This window comes from Mus caroli, unplaced genomic scaffold, assembly GCF_978045245.1.
Source record: "Mus caroli unplaced genomic scaffold, Mus_caroli_1 scaffold_2, whole genome shotgun sequence".
NCBI classification, from domain to species: Eukaryota; Metazoa; Chordata; class Mammalia; order Rodentia; family Muridae; genus Mus; species Mus caroli.
Window position 1 is genome coordinate 163,249,406 of NW_028227257.1, and position 23,608 is coordinate 163,273,013.

At 40.6% G+C, this 23,608-nt stretch overlaps 1 protein-coding gene across 2 annotated transcripts in view; it reads left to right on the plus strand.

The window, feature by feature from the left end:
• Positions 1-23,608, plus strand: part of Nebl (nebulette) — a 382,963-nt gene that overhangs the window by 119,606 nt on the left and 239,749 nt on the right. For both annotated transcript variants that reach the window (XM_021155397.3, XM_085835169.1), the window contains exon 3: positions 12,300-12,384. In XM_021155397.3, coding sequence (XP_021011056.1) covers positions 12,300-12,384 — 85 coding nt within the window. The remainder of the gene's footprint in view (positions 1-12,299; positions 12,385-23,608) is intronic.

Consider the following 23,608-nt stretch of genomic DNA (forward strand, 5'->3'; position numbering starts at 1 on the left):
TTGCATCTTTCCTTTTAGTAATTTGTCTTTGTGGACATGAATACTGCATCAGTCATCAGAATGAGCTGTAATGACCTCTTGAACATTTTGCACAATTCTTGCATGTGAATTGCTTCTTTCAGGGTAGCCTTCCCTTTGCCCCTGTCTTATGCTATCCTACCTACATCTCTGTGCTTCTCCTTTTTTAGGCTGATGTTTCTTTACTAGGGTTGGGGTGGGTGGGTCATTAGTATCTCTCTAGTTTAGGAAACAAAGGGGGAAAGAGCAAAAGTGTCCAGGATCTGTTTCTGTCTCAGAGGAATTCTTTCCATGGACTTCAACATGCACGTGGCTGCCAGTACAGATAAGCAGCTTCCTCAGCAAGTAGGACCCTTGTGTTCTAGGAGTACACAAAACAAAATCAAAAGCAAGGAGGGTTGTGATTTCTTCATGCCTGAGCATTTGATGTGGGAGCTATATATTACTTCAGAGACCACCATTCTTATCTCAGGCTTCTGGTTAGGATATAGACACCACGGGTAGATTGCTTTCTTTGTTTAGAGATAATTTGCAGGCAAGGGTCTTCTCTAGTCAGCTGGTCTGAGTGTACTTTATTAATTGCCTGGCCACTGTTTTCTTGGTGACATTTCTAGAGTCCTCTTCTGTCAAACTGATCCAATCTGATCCTATGTGATTGTATATTTAACCTTTACTGTCTACCGTCAATGTGCTTTTATTATTTTAAATAACAGCTTATCTCTCCCTTTCTCTTCCATACATATATGTGTGTATATATATTATATATATTATATATATTATATATATATATTGTGTAACAGTTCAATATGTAAATATGTTCTGGTAGGTTTTGAATGGGAAGTCCTTGGCTTTGCCATTTGAATTGGAAGCTGATCTATATGATGAGTTTGAAGGTAGTAAATATGTTTCTTTTGAAACATGGGACCTAGTTCAGACCTTCCACAAAGTTCTCTTTTCTTTTTCCATGTCATTAACCTGCGATGAAAAAGGTGAAAGCTGGACATTTTTCTTCTTTCTCTGGGGCACTGAACCCAGGTACAGCATAATGACCTATTGAGTTTTAGTGTAATCATAGAACCAATGACCAGGAACAAGTGCATTTAGAAGAACTGATGTATTTTGTGGTTAGACTCTGCCTTGAGTATCTAAGGAAGGGAGGCAGCTTGCTTAATGCATTGCGTGGAATAGACAAAGAGGACAGCCAGGGACACAGTAGTTAACCATGCTATAGTAATCAGTTCATTTCCTTTAATGCATAATGATGCAAAAGATACTGGTTTTGTTTTAATTCCCTCCTTCCTTCCCTCAGTTTACTTACCCTGAGAAAGTGCATTAAAACAAATTTAATACACAAAATTAGAAGCTGACAAATTGAAGCATATTGAACAATCTCCTACATTCCCCAAGGATAGTTCTTTAATTCCGTAGTGGAGGCAATGGTTAAGTAGATTTTAATTTGTTCAAATTTGCTTTTATAGCCTGAAAACGGAGGAAACAAGCCACTTGCAAATTATCAAGTAAATGGATTCTGTGAATTACAAAGAGACGCGTGTTGTGGTTCAGGCCATTTGTCTGCAGTTGCCTGGATCACTGTGTTGGGGCCTTTGTGGACTTTGCGGAGTTAATGCCTTGGCCCTGAGTGTAGACAGTGGTGTATAAGTTGAGTAATGACCACGGCAGCCGTGTGCTCTTCTTGTTATTTTTAATTGTTTCCCTCCACAATTGATTGTCTAACTTTTGGCCATGAATTTATCTCTGAGACAGTAAAATGTTAAGGGGAAAGATGTAGCTGACTATTTTACATTTCTGGCTTTACATCAGTGTCTCCTTAGAATTATCTGATGATTTCCTCCATTCTTTTGCTTTTATTTGTATTTGTAATTATCTGTAACAAAGGAATATATGTGAGAGCATATTTTTTGTGTCTCTATTTTTTAAATGAGCTTTGTTTTAATATATTTTCAGGCTACTGTCATATCTTAGACTCCAAGTCCTAGATCTGCGTGTGTGTTTGTCTTGGCTGCAGTCAGCAGTACCTTTTGGTTGATATCCCATACCCTCTTGTTTGTATGGTTCCATGATCAATATCCACAACTGTGTATGGAATAGAAGCTCATTTCTTTCTTCAATATATAAGGTGTGTGTGTGTGTGTATGTGTGTGTGTGTGTGTGTGTGTGTAACCATGCATATGTATATGTGTGTATGTGTGTGTGCATGTATAGTCACACATATTAATATTTTGCCTTTTCTGTCATAATTCAAAATCTGGCGACAGGTTCTAATAGCTGATAAGCATTTCCTAGTGTGGTGGGTCAGGTTTGCTGTGTAATCCCTTTGATAAAACCTTCCTTTCTGAATACTCGAGGGGAGTTACAATGGTGTCCTGCTGAGCCAGTAGATCAATAGGTGGCAAGTTGTTTGACCCTTGGAGCAAGCCGGAGAGCTGGGAGCGAGGGCTTGTGTTCTCTACCTCCTTTCAGCTGGGGCTTGTATTCCATGGATGAGGGAGGCCTCCATTATCATAATCCATTTTTCGCTTTCATGTTATCTACCAGCAGCTCTTAGAAGCCTCCTTTCTGAAAGGCACTCCCCGTTTGCTTGCTCTAATTCTTTTTTTTTTTTTTAAATCATAAAATTGATGTTTTGTAGCCAGGGTCTTCTGTGTGAGTTGTTTATAGTTTGCTGTGGGGAAGAAGATTAGTGGTAGAATTAAGTATGAGATGACAGCTGTGGAGGGAGATGTGCAAATAGACGGCCCATCAGTGCATAGGAGGACATGGGGAAGAAGTCCATTAAAACTGAGGCTCATGGCAAACACTGTGGTCAGAATTGTATACCTTTGAGTGATGCCAAAGAGTGATAACTGTCCACCAGCACATTTCTCCTTCAGTGGCTGTATTAGACAGAAGATGCCCATACTGACCACATATATTATTTTGAATGCCTGAATCTATCAAGTTGGGGATTATTCCATCATTATTCTAATAGATCATTAGTGGAAACTTGAAGAGTGTTTGCTGTGCTTGTCTCTAGAATCTTCTGAGCTCCACATACACACCATGGCACCCTTGCATGCATTTAATCTGAGAACTTTATTTATACAGTTAGACATATTTCGAGAAGAAAATCCAGCAGGATTGTTCCAAATCATTAACAAAATTCCCCAAGAACTTAAAAAAAAAGATACTTTTATTTTTCATTATGTGTGGATGTGTGTTTGAGCATGTGTTTGGGCATGTCAGTGCAGTGCCTGTGGGGACCAGAAGATGACGTGGGATACCCTGGAGCTGGAATTCATGAAGGTTGTGAGATGTTAGACGAATGCTGGGGACCCAACCCAGGCACTCTGCAAGAACAGTTGCTGCTCTTAATTGTTGACCCATCTCTCCAGCCCCAGAATTTTAAAATAGGTTTGTATATGCATGGTTGTATCCATAATGTAGGTGTGCCTGTGTCTATGTGTAGTGTCAGTGTGAATGTGTAGTGTCTATATATGTATTGAGTATGTGTAGTATGTGGGTTTGAGTGTGCCATGGCATGTATGTGGAGTTTAGATAACATTTGAGAGTTGGTTCTCTTGTACATTGTTTGAGAAAACAAAAAGTCTTTTGGTCACCTGTGCTCCCAGGAGAGCTGACTTGGGAACTTCTGGGGTTCCCCTCTCCTTTGCCTCATTCTGTGTATTGCACTGAGATTATAGTAATCATGGAGGTCCTGAGGATCCAGACTCAGGTCTTCATGCTTGAGAGGCAAGGATTTTATCTGCAGAGCCACCTCCTTAGTCCAGCCTAGAAACAATTTGATTTTAGGAGTAAACCCCTCCAAGTTTTCTCAATCTCTCATATAATGACATTTTTCTTTACAGTTCTCGGATCAACAAAGTCTTTGGGTGCACAGAATGTGCTTATCCATCCTGGAGAAGGAAAGACAGTGCAGATAGGAGTGCATGCAAATACGCTCTGACCTCAGAGGACAAGTGGAGGAAGACACGGGCTTGCCTTTGAGGGTTCAGACTTCTAAATTTGGGCTTGTGGTGGGGGACGGCATGGTAGGTGAGCATTCTGCTCAGAGGCAGCAGACAAAGCTTTTGCACACTCCGAGATGTCTCTTGTTCCGGCTGCAGCAACCTGGAGCTGGCTTGCATTCAGCTCTTCTAGGCATCAGATGAGGTCTTCCTTAAACAAATCTGTTAGCATTTTTGTTTTCTGGAGAACACAGTACCCCATAGACATAAATTCATGGGTTCATATTTCTGCCTGCAGTTGCTTCATCTCTCTCACATCCTGGGCCTCCCACCCCTTCATGGGGATGCACAGTTTCTGGTCAGCCTCCATGGCTCTGCAGGTGCTTTTTGTCCTCCTGCAGTCTTGACTCCAGCTGTTTCCTTTGCTAGTTAGTGGAGGCTCTGGTTTTGTGATGCAGTGACAGAGTGTCAGCTGCTCTTTTCATGGTCAGCATGGAATTCTTGGTCCCTCTCTGTTTCAACCTTGTTCTCTTTCTTGATCTCTGTTCACCCCCCCACCCCACCCCCGTCCCCACCTCTTTCTTCTATGCTTTGCTCTAGATTCACACCATTCTAGGTGTGAACACAGACATCCTGAGCGAGGCACATTCAGACAGAATCCCGTGAGAAGCCAGCATCATGACAGAGAGATCAGTGCTCCTTTCATCTGTTCTTCCCACCCACAGGGCACACTGGCACCATGCAAACCACAACCACAGAATCTGTTGGAAGCAGGACAATGGCTACTGTTACATATTGGATAGTCACTCCCGCTCTGATAAGCCAGACATCCTTTCTGATTGGCAAGTGCCACGATATATTAGGTTTGCATAGTCCTCTTCCTTTTGTGATGCTGGGGTTCAAACTCAGGGTTTCTCCTATGCTAAGCAGATGGCCTGCCCTGAGTCCATACAGGTACATATTTTGAATGCTACATGCCAGGGATTGATGATGACTTCTGTGTTTCACACATTGTATATCTTTATTCATGTTTGTGTCTGCTTGCTTTACTTAGTAATAATAGGGTGAACTATGTTGAAATATTTCTGTTGGTGGATATGTCAATTCCCTTGCCTTATTAATTTTACATTCTTCCATTTTCATATATATGTTGATGGATATTTAAACATGGCTGAGGCTGATTCTAAGCTTACTTATAGTTAAGATGCACTTCTAGTAATGATTTCAGCCTTTATCACCTGTACCTGCACAATAACACTTTTACTGTTACAAATAATTTTGTTTTATATTAGTATAGCTGTTTTATAGTAGAATGAAAATTATGACAGTAATAGGCCTTTATGTGGTATTTCCCAATTAAGTTTTTATGATGACAGAATTATTTTTCTCAACTGCTAAATTTCTATCTGTCTTGTTTATTCTATGCAGCTTTTCCTCAGTCCTTATTTCTTGTTCTTTTTTTAAAAATTGAAATGAATAAGACTTTTGGTGCTTTAAAATTTTTATTTTTGTTCTTTTCACTTTCATGATATTTGAATTTATGTAGGATAATTCCATTTTTTATGGCTACCTGTCAAGTTTTATCACACATATTTAAGAAAAATGTAAAACTTAATAATATCCCAAATTTTCTTATGAAGAACCTTAGAATACTATAATTTTCATACTGTCAATTTGTCTAGTACTTTAGATTTGACTTCAAAAATTCTCAGATGGTTGACATTGTTCTTGTTCCACACACTGTGTGCCTGTGTGTGCATGTGAGCACACTGTGTCTCTTGCACATGTGAGCATACTGTATGCCTCTGTGTATAGGTGGGCACATTATGTGTCTGTGAACTTATGTGGACACACTTGCACAGTTGCTCTTTAGTATTGTCTTTCTGTAATTTTTTCTTTCTTTCTGTAATGTCTCTTTTGTAAGTAGAGACATTATAAGTGACCCAATAGTAGTAATCACTCCTTAGTTTGTTCATTTAAAAATGGGTTAGGAGGATGTGGAGATGGCTCAGTGGTTAAGGACATTGACTGCTTTTCTAGAGGTCCTGAGTTCAAGTACCAGCAACCATATGGTGGCTCATAACCATTTATAATGGGATGATAACCTTTTCTGTTATGCAGGCAGACATGCATATAGAGCACTCAAATAAATAAATAAATAAATAAATAAATAAATAAATAAATAAATAAATGCTTAGAAAATATAAATGGATTTCCTATCTTTAAAGGTATTTTTGAGTGATAGGAATTATTGCTATAAGGTAGAATTGCTCAGATTTAAGGTAAATATCCAAATTTCATGTAAACCCTATCATCCCTCGACATTTAGGAACAGTTGTGATTTTGTTTCTTAGATAAAATTACTCATTCAGTAGAGTCACTCAGCATATGAAAGATGGTCTAGTGCTGAGGTTATCCCCATAACTAAGAAATACAGAACTGAGAGGCCAACTTAGTAATACAAGATAATAACTTTTGCTTTTAAAAATATTCTTAAGAATTAAACTTGTATGTTTGTTTTTAAAAAGTAGGTATTATTTGAAAATATGTTAAGACACTCCCTATTTCATGAAGAGTATCTTGCCAGGCATAAAATCTGTATCCAAAGTCCCCAGATCATTCCCTGGTCTCATCGTTCTCTAGGAGGTTTCCCAGCATACATAGTTATGTTTTTTTGTTTTTTTTTTTAAACTATGGTCTTTAAACATGTAACACTCAGAGCCATCAAAGGGAAAAAGACATAGGAAATATCCCAGAGAAATAAGCTGGGAGCTTTTAAGGTCTCCTTGCAGAGTCACACCAGAGGCACTTAGTTCTTCAAGAATGAGTTACGGCAGCACATACTGAGATGGTTCCTCTTGATGCCCAATTTGATTGATTTGATAAACTCCTATCAGTAAATCTAACTACTAAGTATGGTCATAATGTTTCCAGAGAGGACCAATTAAGGATGGGAACAAAATTTTTCTGAATGTGAGTAGCACCAGCCAGTAGGCTGGAGTTTCAGATGAAATAAAGAGTTAAAAAAAATTAAGTCTATGAGACAGGCATTCTTTTCATGCTTCTTTGACATGATGATGTCTCCTGCTCAGCTCTGCCATGTCTCCATGTCTTGATAAACTGAGACTTCTGAACCTAAGAGCCAAACAAGTCGTTTTTCCCTTTAAACTCACCAGTGTTTGTCAGTGATGACAAAAGTCTTATTAATCCAGGGATCAAATATTGTGAAGCAGGGAATCTCAGTAGATACTCTGTGCTTAGGTCTCTTACTGAGGATCTGGATATATAAAATAAGGTTTCTAAACTTCAGAATGTTGGTATTTCTGACAGGATATGATCTGTTTTGGCAGGTGGGGCTGCCCAGAATTCTATAGAATTCTTTGCAATATACTTGACTTCTACGCACTAGATGCTGATGGTGTGCTTCTCCAGTGGGACATCCCAAATGCCTCCAGATGCTGTGTGCTGTTAACTTGTCCTCTGGGGATGGTGGTTGAGAAGCATCGCATTAAAGCATAGGTTTAACCTTAAATACAAACAGAAGGATCTTAGATTTATAATTCTAAATAGGTTACCACTGTCTTACATTCACAGTACATTTCAATTTCTAAATCTCTGCTATGTGATTATAGCAGCAACCCCAGGAGATGGGCAGGAATATATTCCTTCTATATAGACTAAAGCAATGACACACAGAAGTGAATTCCCTCTGTGGGAGAGCAGAAAGAACAGAGTACTAGGTAGATTGTTGACAGCAGACATGCAGTTATAAACTTGCTATGATTCAAATCCTGACATTATCTGGACTGTTTTGCTTGATCGCTGCTCCTCTGGCTCTCACAGTCTTTCACTCCTCTCTTTGATGATGTTGCTTGAGCCTCAGGTATAGGGGTTATGTTGTAGTTGTATCAGCTGGGGCTAGGCTCCACACAGTAAACTGTCCTCTTCATTTCAACCAGTTATAGAGTACTGTAATGGTCTCCATTTGTGGCCAGAACAAATGTCCTATCTGTGGGTATGAAGATGTTAGTTATACTATAGTTTGAAATTATATTGATCGAGGAAAGTGGCAGTGGTAGGTCCTTCTCTAGGCTTCATGACCTTACCAGTTATAGGGAGTTGTCTACATTTGCAGTACGAGAAACAAATTCCCTTTTCTTTGAGCAGACCTCAAATACAATTAGACTGATGTTGGTTGCCTCTAAGACATAGGTGCCACTATTGCAGCCTTGGAGATCACATGCTTCTCATTTTTCATACTTGAAAAAGATGGTTCTTGATTTTCTTGGAGCATTCATTTCACATCCCCTATACCCTTTATTCCAGGTTCTCACTTCCAATATTGCAGAAATCAGAAACTTTCTTCTTATAATGGCCTCATAAATAATAAATTTTATTATCCTTAGAAGACATTAATTTGGGGGAGACTTTTTCATAACCATTTAAATACACTAATGGAAGGAGCGAGGGAAAAATGTGTGATACCACCAGCACTTGTCTTTGGAAAGCTTCATTTCTCTTTCCTGGACTCTCATCAAGCACCGCTAGGCTCCCAGCTTATTTCATCCCTGGCTCTCTTTTCTTTTGGAGTGGACTTGGATGGTGGGTGGCAGGGAGATGAGACTCCAGCTTCAGAGAAGTTTGTCAGGTTAATTCAGATGAGTGTCACCATTTGGATATGACCTTGAGAAACCCAGCGTTTGACAGCATTTCCAGATCTATTCAGGATGGCTGAATTAACGAGGCTTCACTTACTTTGTAAACACTACTTTATACATTGCACTCCAGTGCTGCCACCTCTGTAATTACACTTATTTCTTCTGAGTCTTATGTTTCCAACTCATGAGGTCTTCTTTTTCTTGACAGACATTATGTGAAGACCATAAACTCTTGCATTTTGCTAGCTCTATTACTTGACTTGTCAAATCCACAGATTTTCATTTGCGTTATTACTCATGACCTGTGATATAATTTCTCACATGCATACTTTCTTTCCCTCCATATTTATTAGTTTGGTTGTAAGACTAAACAAGAGGACTGGAGAGATAACATAGATAGTAAAATACTTGCTGCGCAAGTGTAAGGACCTGAGATTACCCAGAATCCATGTTTAAAAGAAGCTAGATGTGGTTGTTTGGGATGATAATTCTAACGCTCCATACCTAGGAGATAGGAGTCCTGAGCTCACTGGCCAACTAGCCTACCCTAATTCATGAGACTCAGAACAATGAGAGACCCTGAATCAAAAAACAAGGTAGACACCTGAGGTTACCCTCTGTTCTTCACACACACATGCACACTTCTGCACATGCATAAACACATATATGCTTACCACATACATAAATATATGGATGCACACACAAATAAATAAGTGAATAAATAAACAAACTGGGCTTTTCCCTCCATGTTGAGATTTTAGATAATTTCATTTTGTCACAGTTGTTACAGAAAGTTATATATGGATTACCCTACTACGAAAAAAAAAATCACTGAAAGGCAGGATTGAAAAGGATATTGGAAAGTGTGATGTCTTGGCATCTTTTTATAGTTGTAAATATAACTGTAACTTTGCACAACCTGTCAGTAAGTCTGCTGTTTTATTATCAGGTTAGCAAACTGTGTCTTCTTAAAAAAACAACAACCCACATTTTCAGTTGTGTTTGAACCCTATTTCTAAATAGGACTTCATATGTGTTGCTAAGATCAAACCAGTGAAACAAGAAACAAAGTGATGTTTCTTTATTATGCATATATTTGAAAGTTAAAGCCCATTACAGCTTCTCATTATACAGTCCAATGGTAAGAAGAGGTGATTTCTGTGAAATGAGACTTCAGAATCAGAAGTCTTTGTGGCCAGTGAGGAACCCAGTAGAAATCATTTATACTTTTCCAATCGTACCCCTCGACTATGTAAGGCAGTTTGTATCAACATTAGCATGTTTTGGAAAGCTCATGAGATTTTTCACTTGAGCTCATTGGCAGATGAAGAGTGGCTTCATAAAAAAAATGCCTTCCCACCCCAAATGAGTTCACCTGCAAGCGGATGTAGCTGGGGGTGAGTGGGCTAAAAGTTTCATGGCACATGCCAGAGTGCATTTTGACAACAGTTTTAAAAACAGATAGCATAATAGATTTTTTTAAAAAATGAAACATAACATAGCAGAACCCCACAGATATCTCTGAAACTTTATGTAGTATCATAGAATACATTTTGGGAAAATTCTTGCTAACTTATTTTTTACAATCCTCAAGTATGGCAATCTATAGTTGCTACATATAAAGTCTAGTGAAGTTCAAGTTTCAATCCATAGCTCAGTGGAGCTGTCTGTCTATCTTGACCTGTCTATTGTCTGGGGCATAGTGCCAAAGTTGTCCTTAGAAGGGCCTGGTACCCGGGGAGTCTTTGACTTCAGCAGGAGAGGAAGACACTATATCTACTGAAGATACTTACTAGAGTCAGTAAATATGCTGGTTAGCCACTTTACTGTGTACTTTCTTAGTCTGAGTGAGAAGAAGAAAAGATGAGAAATGATCTCTTGACAACATCAGTTCAGGAAAAGCACAATGAACCTGAGCCATTTAGGTCAGCCATCCTTGTAAACTTGAAAGAGTGACTCTTCTATCATGATCCCACATCAACACAGCTCCAAGCTGTCACAAATAATGTAAATTGGGTTTGTACGCGCTCAGAGAAGACAAGAAAAATGTAAAGGTTTTTGAAGACTGTCAACAAAAACTAGTTAAAATGATTCTAATAGTTATGCGGGTAACCTCAGTTCCCTGGAACACTGATCCCGTGGGATGATAAATTGTTGGAGGATTTGAGACAGATAAGGCATGAATATACATCTTCCTAATATTTATTTCATAAGTGCCAATGCATACTGAATAGGTTTTAGAGAGTTTATTTGTTCTAAAAAAGGATTTCTCCATCAATGTTCTCTCTGGACGCCAGAGAAAGGAGTGTAAAAATAACCTTCTGCAAGAGAGTTTAAAACCATGAGTCTTTGAAGGAGTAAGAGAAACCACAGAAAGCTACACAGGTGAACATCAATAAAGGAGGGCCAGGGAGTGGGAAAAAGGAATGCATTCTTTGAAGGTCAGTCTGTGCTTTATGGGCTTTTTGCTGATGGAGTCACATCAGCTAGATTTGTCCTGTATATTTTGGCTGGGTGTTCACACCATGAGTGGGGAGGACCACATCCCTGAGTTAGTGTTTGTTTGTCTACACAGAGGGAAGACATGCCATTCCCCCATCTGAAGGTCATACTGAAAGGCAAGTTGCATCTTTGCCCAAGTGTGACAATGTATAACTATATCATATGGCAGGTCAAACCTTTCCTACAGCCCATCTTCATCTCTTAGGCTATGGGTATCTTCACTCCATTCTTCCATTTCTTCTGTCTGGATTATTTATTATGTTTATCTTTAATTGACATGTAATAATTATCCATGTTTACGGGTATAAATAACATTTTCATACACATGTACAATGTATAGCAATCAGTTCAGGGTCATTGGCATATCTGTAATGCCACACAGATATATCATTTTTGTTTGTGTTGGGAACAGCCCAAGGCTGTTTCTAGTTAATTTGAAATAGCAAATTAGCCAGTGTCGATCATAGTCACCCGATAGTGATGGAGAACATGAGAAGTTATTCTACCGGATTGTATCTCTGTATCATTATCCATTTTCTTTCTCTTCATCCCTTTTCCATGCAAGTATTTACAGAACTTATGTTGTAAGCTAAGTACCAGTAGGACTGGAGATAGCACCAAGAGTATACTTTGACAAGGGACAGAACTGTCAGTTCTTATTGCCACAGAACTTTCATAAGAAGGGTCATGAAGAGGCTAGTCAGAAGCCATGAATGAGGGTATGAAGCAGTATAACAAGGGGAGAAAAATGCATCCAGAGCCTATCTCTACCCCATTTCAAAGGCCAAGAATGCTTCCCAGAGAGCGTGACATTTAAGCAAGACCAGAAGATAACCATGGTTATCAAAGGAAGTGGAGTGAGAAGTGGAAAGATGTTCCAGGCAAGAGGAATAGCAGTTCCATGGGTGATGGGAACAAGAAGGGTGAATCCAAGGATTGAGTGATCCCCTTGGCCAGAGCATGGAATAAGAACTCTGGAGAGGGTTGGACACAGGGGCCTTGGAGGACAGGAGCCTGGGCTGGGTGAGAAATGGGAACTCAGAAAAAGGACATTTCAAAATAGAGGGACAGCCAAGCAAAAAAACCTAAAATATACTTACTAGATGTTTATAGAAAGTTGTTCTAATCATAATTAAAAAAAAATGTTTCTTTGCAGACACTACCCAAAGCAGTCCTTCACCACAGTGGCGGATACACCTGAAAACCTTCGTCTGAAGCAGCAAAGTGAACTGCAGAGCCAGGTAACTTAGGTGCAGGAGGCTCGATTTATGATACCAGTATTAAAGAGGACTCTTAAGCCATTCTTCTGAGAATGTTGGCCTTGTATTGTCCATGCCAGCCACCAGCCAGCACGGAGACTGACAGCAGGAAGTGTGGGCACCCTGGGTGAAAGTACTGCTCCCACTCTTGGATTACAGTAAATGACTTCTGGTCAGAATCAATGTTTCCCAACAATATTGATTTATTTGGTCCTAAATATTTAAAACCATTTTGTAAGTAGTGTCTCCATACTGCATATGTGTGTGGGGGGAACACAAGGCATTGACCAGACTGCTTTGCATGCGCGACTCACACTCTGTGGACCTCACACTAGTGTCTAGCTGTGCCTTTTTTGGGTCACTTTATCCAGATTCCTTCATATGTCATACTAACAGCACAGACAAAGATTAAAGCACCACTATTGGCTCCCAGTCAATCAGTTAAGATGCCAATTTGCTTTCAATATATTGAAGCACTTGGACTACAGCTAGGGTTCTGAGTTGCAGGGTTTTATATAGGGACACCCAATCTCAATGCAAAACACAGGACACAGGAAGCACAGGAAGATTTTACTTTGGCTGACACAGTAGGGGAGAGTGCCGAGCAACTTCTTGGCAGATTATTAGTCAGTGTTACTGTAGCAACAATTGCACCAAGAATGGAGGGAGAAAGAGAAAGGAGAGAAGTAGAAAGGAAGGGCCATGGACCAGCCACTTGGGTTCTTTGTGCTTCTCTGAAACAAGACAGTCTGACTTGATACCTCTCAGAGGGGGTCACAAGTGTCATTCGAGGTAGAGGATAAAAGCATTTTGAATTTTTTTTTTTTTAAATTAAGCTTGTGAAGGCTTGTGATGTTCTGGAGAGGCCTTGATATAAAAAGGGGAAAGGGAGGAGAACTTGTGAAGGAAAGGGGTACTTAATCATCTTTGAAAACGTGAGTCTGGAGTTCTGTACAAGAGTTGACAGCGGCCTAGGGTGAGATCACTCTGTTGTGGTTTGTCTACTTATGATGGGAGCTTGGGATTGCCTTCAATACCTTTCTGTGGAACTTGGAACCATTTCTCAGTCCACTTGATGGCAGGAATAGAGCACAAAGTAGAATTAATTGTTGGTTAATGTTACAAAAATTGGTTGGGAGCCAATGTATGATTTGTGTGCAATGCCTGGTGTGCTAAGCCATTAATTTCAAAACTGGGCACTGGTTTTATATTGGTAAAGACATCCCTGCTTTATATCCTACAGGTATTAGGGCTTAGGTTCAGCCTAAGCATATTACTATGCTTTTTTTATTTCCAAGTCAGGGGTCATCAGACAATTGTTGAGAATCAGTTTAAACATATAAGAAAATATAAATCACTCTAGCAATTGATTGCTTGTTTCTTGCTTGTTGCACACCCTAGTACTGCAGAAAATAGCTTCTAGTTAGTTAACATCCTTCTTACTGAGCCTGCAGAGAATGTGAGGACAGAGGACCAGCACACATATGGAATATCTAAACTTAATTGACGATATAGACTCTGAAAGAGGGATCTGTATAGACTGGATGGAACAGAGTTTCATGTCTGTGTGTGAATTGAGCCTTCAAGGTTAGGAGGATGTCGTAGCAACATTGACTGTCTTTTATAAGGACACAACTCCCTCTGGGCATGGTGATCATTTCTGGGAATCTTCACTCAGCTAAAGAGCCAGTACCCAATAGTTGCCTACCGTATGCATGGCTTTGAAAATGCCATTGGAAAAGGAGCTTGTGATTTGTGAAAAGCTAATTTCATCCTTTCCCATGTAGCAAGCTGCTGACTTTGGAGACAGCATGAATAGATGATTTCAGGTGGGTGGGGCAAGAGCTCACTCATAGAGATATGCACAAAGTACTATGTGATCCCAGACAGTAACCAGCTGAAGGCATCAGAGTCTCTGCAAGACTTTGCTCAACTATGATGTTCTTTAGAAAGAATGGGCGGCATGCCACCAGGCAGGCAATGTGGGAAATTCACCTCCATTCAAACAACACAAACCCATTGACTGTACAAGGAATTGGGAAGGGTGTTAGGGATCTAAAGTCATGACTTCATCAACTCCATCCTTGCTGCTTTCTAAGTATTAAAGGCAAATCTTTTGTTACCTCTCAATTGGCTCTTGGAGACAGGCATTTGTTGATTTTCTTATTTGAGAAACAACTTGACCTTCCATCTTGCCTAATAAGGGGCCAAGCTTAGAACTAAACCTGGATCTGTGTGCTCCTAATGTCATAACCAGTACCCAAGTCCTGTTGCTCTGAAAAAGCCTAGATATTGGGTGTAAGCAAGCATTGCTGTACGAAGGATGTGCAGCGCAAGTAAAGGAGGCACTGTGTGTGCTGTAGAGGTAGGAAGAAGTTGTTGGAATTTTGTCTGAAAAGTTAGTTACATTTCTGCTAACCACCTTTGAAAAACTGTGGAGTGATATTTTCATTAATTGTATTATTTAGTAATGGCATTTTAAAATCTAATTTTAACTTACTAAATGATATGATTCTGCAACAGACATTTCCTTAGAGTCTTGATCTCTGCAATTTTGAGCAGCTCACTGGTTTGGGAGGAATCAATGATTAATTTTTATGTATACTTAGTTTGGTAAATTGTGATGTTACATGAGTTATATAGACTTGCAGCTTAGAGTCTTCAAACTTTGAAATTGTTTAGAATTCTTTGCAGTACCCTTCATTAGCTGACTTATCAAGTGAGAAAAAAATAAAGGGAACAACAAAATTAATTCCAGTCCCATCCAGGCAGTTATTTATGGGTATAGGCCATCGTATCTTTACCTGTTCACTCTTTTCTTCCGTTCCCACTGTTTAGTGGAGGAGTGCTGATGCTGCTGATGCTGCCAGTGTTTTAATTATGGGCTCTATAGGTGCCAACCTATCATGAGAAAGTGAGATTAAATGGTAGAAGACAAGCAAGCACTTTAGGAAACAGCATCTAGGGACTGTGCAAAACAGTGGCTAACAGGCATTCACCAACTTGCATAAGTCTGGAGGACATCCACTTGGCCAGCCACAGATGGTGGTAGATGTGGATTGCCCTGGAACCTGGAGATCAAGAGGAAGAGAGAAGGGAAAGTCCCTTTATCATCACTTGCTCCTCTTTCATCAGAAATCACAAGGTGAACTGCTTCAAAATCATTGCATCAGTAGTGCTTGTAAACCTGCCACTGGCCTGTGTAACCCATTTGACAAGGACAGGAAGTAGATAATGATAATAATAATAATGATTCCCTTGTGGGGCATCTGGCTTTTATAGATCTTGGGGATCAACATAATATCCTTTCTTCTCTTTATGGTAAGAAAGTGAGCCCTGGCTTGCTGAGAGATGGCTCAGTGGGCAAAGGCACTTGCTACCTAGCCAGACGACCTGAGTTCAGTGCCTGGGACCCACCTTCTCTATTGAAGGAGAAAACCAAGTGATCCAGGTTATCCTTTGACTTCCATGAGCATGCAAACACACACACACACACACACACACACACACACACACACACACACACATGATTGATTGATGTGATAAAAAAAGTTAAAAAGAAATTGAGCCTTGATTTCCATAGACGTAACTTTTAAAGAAAAGTTGGAAGCCAATTGTGTAACTTGGAGAAATCGTAAATGACCTCCAGCCAGATGACATACTCCTCACGGAGGGAGTCCTGTGAACTGACCTTTTTAATACTGTGAAATAGGAAATGTCTATCTTTCTAGCCTGGGTGGTCTGCACTCGCTTTGAAAAAGAGAAAGCTCAAATGTTGTCAGTTCTCTGGATCAGGAGTCTATAGACTTTTTTTTTATTGCTAGGGAAATGATTTTTGTTTAATAGTTATTCAGTGGACACCCATCTCTTTCCACAGAACAAAATGAGGCTGTGCACCTACGGCCAGGCAGGGACAGACTCCTGCTCCCTTGTAATTCCCACTTTTCCTTCTTCTGCCACATCCAGCGTTGAGACCCTAAGCTTTAGTGGGCGCCACTTTGAAAGATACGACTCAAAATGAAGATGAAATGTTAGTAGCTTCCTCACTTAGCTGTTGAGAGGACCAGCTCAGCTGTTTGCAATCCTAGTGGAAGCAATAGGAGTTGGGCCTCACCGTGTTCTTTAATGGAGTATATGTAATTTATGATCACTGACACCATGAAAGAGTGAGGGTGATTATGGCCAGGATACAGATCATTTGTACTCCTTGTTGGTTCCACTTTAATCTCTTAAGTTTTTGCAGAGGCATAAAAAACATGTATCATAATTTGTAGCTTGTGATAGCAGTTAGGGTTACATGATTGTTTTTATAAGGAACAGAATAAGCCAAACATCTTTGTGAGCATAATAGAGGCATGTTCAACAGTAGCCTTGGGAGCCTCACAAAGAGAATATTGTAGCATGCTTATCTTCCTCTGGCTTGTCTCCAGTGTCTTCCAGTACTGCTTCATTACAGATTCCATTTCTAGGAGGTTTTCTTCAGCTACTGGCCATCTTGCCCAAAGCAAGACCTTTTTCCAGTGGCAGCTGCAGTTTTGAAAGACATTCACTAGGGTCTGGGGCTATGACTCAGTGGCAGAGTGCTTGCCAGACATTCCTAGAGCTCTGAGCCTCACTCCAAATGGTGGTTTTCTTTCCAAGGGAAAATAGTAATTGCAATATGACCTTTTGAGACAGCTGAGGTTATATTATTGATATTGTTATATTTTATCAGTGTGTGCATGACTGTGTGCATACATTTATGTACCCAGATCTGCTTGCCTATTTGTGTGCATATGGAGGCCAGAGGTCTCATCTGGTGTTCTGTACCTTACTGATTGACTGATTGACTGATTCATTGAGATAGGATCTCTGACTGAATCTGAAGTTCATTGTTTCAACAAGCCCCTGGGAACTGCCTGTCTGTGACTCCCTGAGCTGGGATTATAGACATGTGTTACTGTGCTTATGTCACTGTGATTATCTTTTACCTGAGTTCTGGGGATAGGGACTCAGGTCTTCGTGCTTGTAGAGCAGCCAGTTTCTCCACTGAGCCACCTTTCCAGACCCCTTAATTATTCATACTTGTTATGATTTCACAAGGGTAGTCCAATCCAGTCTCAAATCCACAATCTGCTTCTGCCTCTTAAATGCTGGCATTATAAGCGTGCATCACAGTGCCCAATTAAAAATAGTTTATTATTATTGTATATATGTGCATCTGTGGGCATGTGTGTGTTATGGCCCATATGTGGAGGTCAGAATACAACTCCGTGGAGTCAGTTCTCTCCTCCCACCTTTATGTGGATTCCGGGCACTAAACTTATGTTCTCATGCTTGTTTTGCAAGCTCTAGCTCACCAGCCCCACACCTGGTGTAATTATGTTTTAAAGAAGTTTCAAGGAATTGAGACTCTCTTGCTTTCTACAGAGAGTTTCCTCTTGGATCCCAGTTTTCTTTGCTGCATGCTAACCATGGAACCTAATTCTAAATGCAGCCACATCCTCCCTCCAATTCCTCATCTTAGCTGATTGCTCTTCAGCAGCTTGGAGCCTCCTCCCATCACTTGTTTGCTTGGACTACTTGAGACTTGTCAGTGAGAGCAGTCTCTCTAACATAGTTTCTGCGGGCGCTTACTGTGCTCTGGGGGTCTTGGACAATAAGTCTTTCATAGCTGCCACTTAGCTTTCTTCTTCTGACGTTGGCAGCTCTGCCTGTCTCATTCTTGGATTTTTTTTTTTTTCACTGTTTGATGCCGGGTTCCCACAGTGTGGTGGCTCTTCTTTCCCACGATGTCCATGTATTTGTAGATGTGGAGGTAAAAGTTTATTGGAGAGAAGCTTCAGTGTGTTTCTCTTCAACATTTTGGGGCCATGGAAAATAAGGAAAGATTATGTCTCATATCTAGAAGGGATGAATGTGAATAAGAACTTCAAAGGAGAAACATGAGCACATTTCTTTCAGGGAACAGAGAATGCCCAGCAGATGTTTGCTCTAACCTTTGAGACTTTGCCATCCCTTACAATTTCACATTAAGTCAGATTCTCCCCTTTTACTACTGACTAAAATGAAGTAAGAGACAACGATGTTAATAGTGAGAGACAGGAGGATAGATGGAATGTTTTGAAGTGCTGTGTTATGACTAGGTTTTGGAGCCTTTAATTGCAAGGGCTTGGTGCCTTACTCTTTAGTCTCTCCAAACAACCCATAGCTCTTTCATCTGTTTTCCTAGTCCCAACAAGGCTGATTTGTTGATGACCTCCCCACTTACCCAACTTCCTTTCCCAACTCCAGCTCTTGGTTCCGGGTACGGACATTGAGCCTTGGATGAGCAGGGTATAGATTACTTTGCTACTAATAAGTGTTCCAAAATCAGAGAGTTATGTAATAGCTATCACATCTATCTATCTATCTATCTATCTATCTATCTATCTATCTATCTAATCTATCTATAGGTATTTATAGGTATCATCATGCCATCTTATATAGGGAACTTAGGTGACTGGATTTTGGTATTAATAGCTGGGCATCAGGTCATCTTAAAACCAATTTCTTGCTGACATTGAGAAACAATTACAAAGCTTGTCAATTCCATAGTCTGGAGTCATGTTCTTTCTCTTCCTTAAGTCATGCTCTACCATAGGATCCACACTTAACTTCTCCAAACAAGGGAGTGAAGAGATTGCCATTTTGTGAAGGACAAATTGGTTCCCTGGGTAGGAAACAAGCTTCCTATTTCTGGTTAAGGTAGAAAGGAAGAAGGCTTTGATAATCACTTTTCTTGTTCTGGATGAAGTGTCAGAGAAAGAAAGTAGAAAGTACTTTAGATATGTGGAAGAAAGGAATCTGAAAACAGAGGACCACCCACAAGATATACCCCAGGACCTCTCGCCTTAACACCAGATCTGGGGCTTCTGAGCAATGGTGGACAGTCTGAGAGCTAGAGCTGCATTCTTGGTACCTTACCATCTTCTGTGATATAGGAAGGGGATACAGGTTACAGGGTGCAGCTGTTAAGAATATTCCCAAGGCATCTGCAAGGGGCATTGCTATTATAGTAATGAGGTGCCCCTTTATCTGAGGGAGAATTGCGTTAGCTGAGTACGTTGGTGCTCATGGAGATTAGGTTTGTGAGAGTCAAGGAAGGCCAGACTCTGCAGATTAGTATTATATTCTTTCTGTACTAAGAGAGAACACACACTATGAGGTCAACCGCCATAGTAATGGGTTGTCTTCCAACAACCAAAAAGACAAATTCCACAAGGTCAAAGGGATTTTAAATAAGGACAAAGGAATGTGAGCACGAGTCCAATACATCCCTTTTACTCCAAAGCTACCACAGCCCTCACACCTCATAGGGATATGGAAGCCAGATGGAAATGGGAGCATGGACATGGTCTGAATTGAACTTAACTCTCTGTTTAAGTCCTGTGGAGTGACTGTGGATAGTAGCTAGAACTATGCTTAGTTTTTTCCAATCCCAGCGTGGCTGAGAGTCTGTGAGAGGTATAGGAAATACCTATACCTTTCTTTTGTATCTCAGTTCCTTTTGTATAAAATATTGATTTGTCAGACACACGTAAATTTTTCCTCCAGTTTTAGATATCCAAATTCAGTGCAAAATTTTTCTGCACAGTATCTCCAGGTAACAATTAAAGAATTCCATCCCCAAAGAACAGTAGAGCAGCCATGCCATTTGGCTATGTAGGATGGTTTACTTCATTTGGCCTCTGGTACCCACTGATGGCCATAAGTGAATGCTCCTTAGATATGAGAAAGCTTTCCAGAGAATTCGTTTTACTTCAGGAGATATTCGAGGTTTTTACAATGTGTGTTTAAAAAGAAAGATAAGGAAGAAGAGAATGTCATCTTGTCATACTGTCCATACAGTGGTCAGTATCTTCAGTTTGGATGTGAGGGACCAAGGTGTTAATTTTCTTGAGCCACATATCTTTTGGTGTTGAGTGGTCATTTTTTTTTTTTTGAGGAATCCTAATCAATACAGCAGTAACATGACATCTGCCCTAGTCCCATATGAGTAGGTAGTGAAGATATGTGATGTTAAAAACCCTTACAAGTTTTAGGTAAAAATGGGTTTCTAAATTTTTAAATTTATTCAACACTGTCATGATTTTTTCCACTTTATTTCAGTTGTTAATTTTTCCTATCCTAACCATTCATGATATTTATTTGTGTGTGTGTGTGTGTGTGTGCATCTTGCTTTGTTACTCTCTACTTTAGTTCTTTAACACAGGATCTCTCACTGAACCAGGAATTAGGCTGGTGATAATTCTGCTGTCTCCTCTGCCAGTAGTATTATGGTTACAGGTTTGTGTGTGGCCATGCCTGACTTTTTTATGTGGGTGCTGGTGATGGAACTCAGGTCTTCATTCTGGGATAGCAGCATGCTTACACACTGAGCTGGCCGCTGAATACCCAGTTACAACTTTTCTAGACAGATTGCTGGAGTTTTGATATTTCCTATGGATGATAATCAGGATAACTATGCTCATTAGCATCCTTCTAGGAAGCATCTTAGCTATTTTACTTTCCCCTACTTCATGCTGTGTGTTTCTCATCTTATGAGTGTCTTATGTGGTAGCAGATAAGTCTGGGATCATAGCTTGATGCTATAACAAACATGTTTGCTTAACGTCCCTGAGTCTCTGGGCTCAGTCCACAGCACCTTGCAAAGATTGGCTTTATCTCTCTACAGTGCTATTATTCATTCTTTGCCCCCTTTCCATTTCTGTAAGCAGACTACTTTATTGAGACCCACATTTGACTTGGTTCACTGGGCTTAAAGGTTAGGTCAAGTATGATGCCCGTGGATCTATCTCAGTCCAGTACCTCTCTTCCCTTCCTTACTTTGAGAAGCTAATGCAATGCTCTTCTATTTCATTAACTCCTCAGGCACATTAATTAATACTATTAATTAATTAGCTAAGAGATTCATTAATTTTTATTAGATAGTTACTTTATTTACATTTAAAATGTTGTCCTCTTTCCTGGTTTCCCCTCCAAAAACTCCCTATCCCCTCCCCCTTTCCTCTGCTCACCAACCCACCCATACCCGCTTCCTGGCCCTGGCATTCCCCCACACTGGGGCTTAGAGCCTTCACAGGACCAAGGGCCTCTCCTCCCATTGATGACTGACTAGACTATCCTCTGCTACATATGCAGCTGGAGCCATGAGACCTACCGAACTCTTTGGTTGATGTTTTAGTCGCTGGGAGCTCTGGGGCTTCTGGTTAGTTCATATTGTTGTTCCTCCTCTGAGGCTGCTAATTCTTTCAGCTCCTTGGGTACTTTCTCTAACTCCTTCATTGGGGACCCTGTGCTCTGTCCAATGGATGGCTGTGAGCATCCACTTCTGTATTTGTCAGCCACTGGTGGAGCCTCTTAGGAGACAGCTATAACTGACTTCTCTCAGTAAGCACTTGTTGGTGTCCACAAAAGTGTCTGGGTTTGGTGATTGTATATGGGGTGGATCCCAAGGTGGGGCAGTCTCTGGGTGGTCATTCCTTCAGTCTCTGCTCCACACTTTGTCTCTGTAAATCCTTCCATGGGTATTTTGTTCCCCCTTCTAAGATGGATCGAAGTATCCACACTTTGGTCTTCCTTCTTGAGTTTCATGTGGTTTGTGAATTTTATCTTGGGTATTCCGAGCTTCTGGGCTAATGTCCAGTTATCAGTGAGTGCATATCATGTGTATTCTTTTGTGACTGAATTACCTCACTCAGGATGATATTTTCTACTTCCATCCATTTACCTAAGAATTTCATTGTTTTTAATAGCTGAGTACTACTCCATTGTGTAAATGTACCACATTTTCTATATCCATTCCTGTGTTGAGGGGCATCTGGGTTCTTTCCAGCTCCTGGCTATTATAAATAAGACTGTGATGAACATAGTGGAGCATGTGTCCTTATTACATGTTGGAGCATCATCTGGGTATAGCCCCAGGAGTGGTATTAGTGGGTCCTCAGGAAGTATTATTCCAATTTTCTGAGGAACCACCAAACTGATTTCCAGAGTGGTTGTACCAGCTTGAAATCCCACCAGCATCGGAGGAGTGCTCCTCTTACTCCACAACCTCACCAGCATCTGCTGTCACCTGAGGTCTTTCTTCCTTTCTTCCTTCCTTCCTTCCTTCCTTCCTTCCTTCCTTCCTTCCTTCCTTCCTTCCTCCCTCCCTCCCTCCCTCCCTCCCTCCCTCCCTCCTTCTCTTTCCTTTTCCTTCCCCCTTTCCTTTTTCCCCTTTCCCCTTTCCCCTTTCCCCTTTTTCCTTTCCTTTCCTTCCCCCCCTCTCTTTCTCTTTCTCTTTCTTTCTTTCTTTCTTTCTTTCTTTCTTTCTTTCTTTCTTTCTTTCTTTCTTTCTTTCTTTCTTTCTTTCTTTCTTAAAAGATATTTTCTTTATTTACATTTCAAATATTATCCCCTGTCCTAATTTCCCCTCCACTCCCCATTCCTTCTCCTCCCCCTCCACCAACCCACTCACTCCTGCTTCCTGGCCTTGGTAGTGCTCTATACTGGGGCATATAACCTTCACAGGACCAAGGGTCTCTCATCCCATTGATGAATGACTAGGCCATCTTCTGCTACATATGTAGCTAGAGTCATGAGTCCCACCATGTGTTTTCTTTGGTTGGTGGTTTAGTCCCAGGGAGCTCTGGAGATACTGATTAGTTCATATTGTTGTTCCTCCTAGGGGGCTGCAAACCCCTTCAGCTCCTTGGGTACTTTCTTTAGCTCCTTCATTGGCGACCCTGTGCTCTGTCCAATGAATGACTGTGAGCTTCCACTTCTGTATTTGCCAGGAACTGGCAGAGCCTCTCAGGAGACAGCTATATCAGCTTCCTGTCAGCAAGCTCTTGTTGGCATCCACAATATCGTCTGGATTTGGTGTGTACCCCATTTTAATAGGGTTATCTGGTTCTTTGGAGTCTAACTTCTTGAGTTCTCTGTATATCTTGGATATTAGCCCTCTGTCGAATGTAGGATTGGTGAAGATGTTTTCCCAATTTGTTGGTTGCCTTTTTGTCTTATTGGCAGTGTCCTTTGCCTTATAGAGACTTTGCCATTTTATGAGGTCCCATTTGTCAATTCTTCATCTTACAGCACAAGCCATTGGTGTTCTGTTCAGGAATTTTCCCCCTGTGCCATATCTTCAAGGCTCCTCCCCACTTTCTCCTCTATAAGTTTCAGTGTATCTCATTTTATGTGG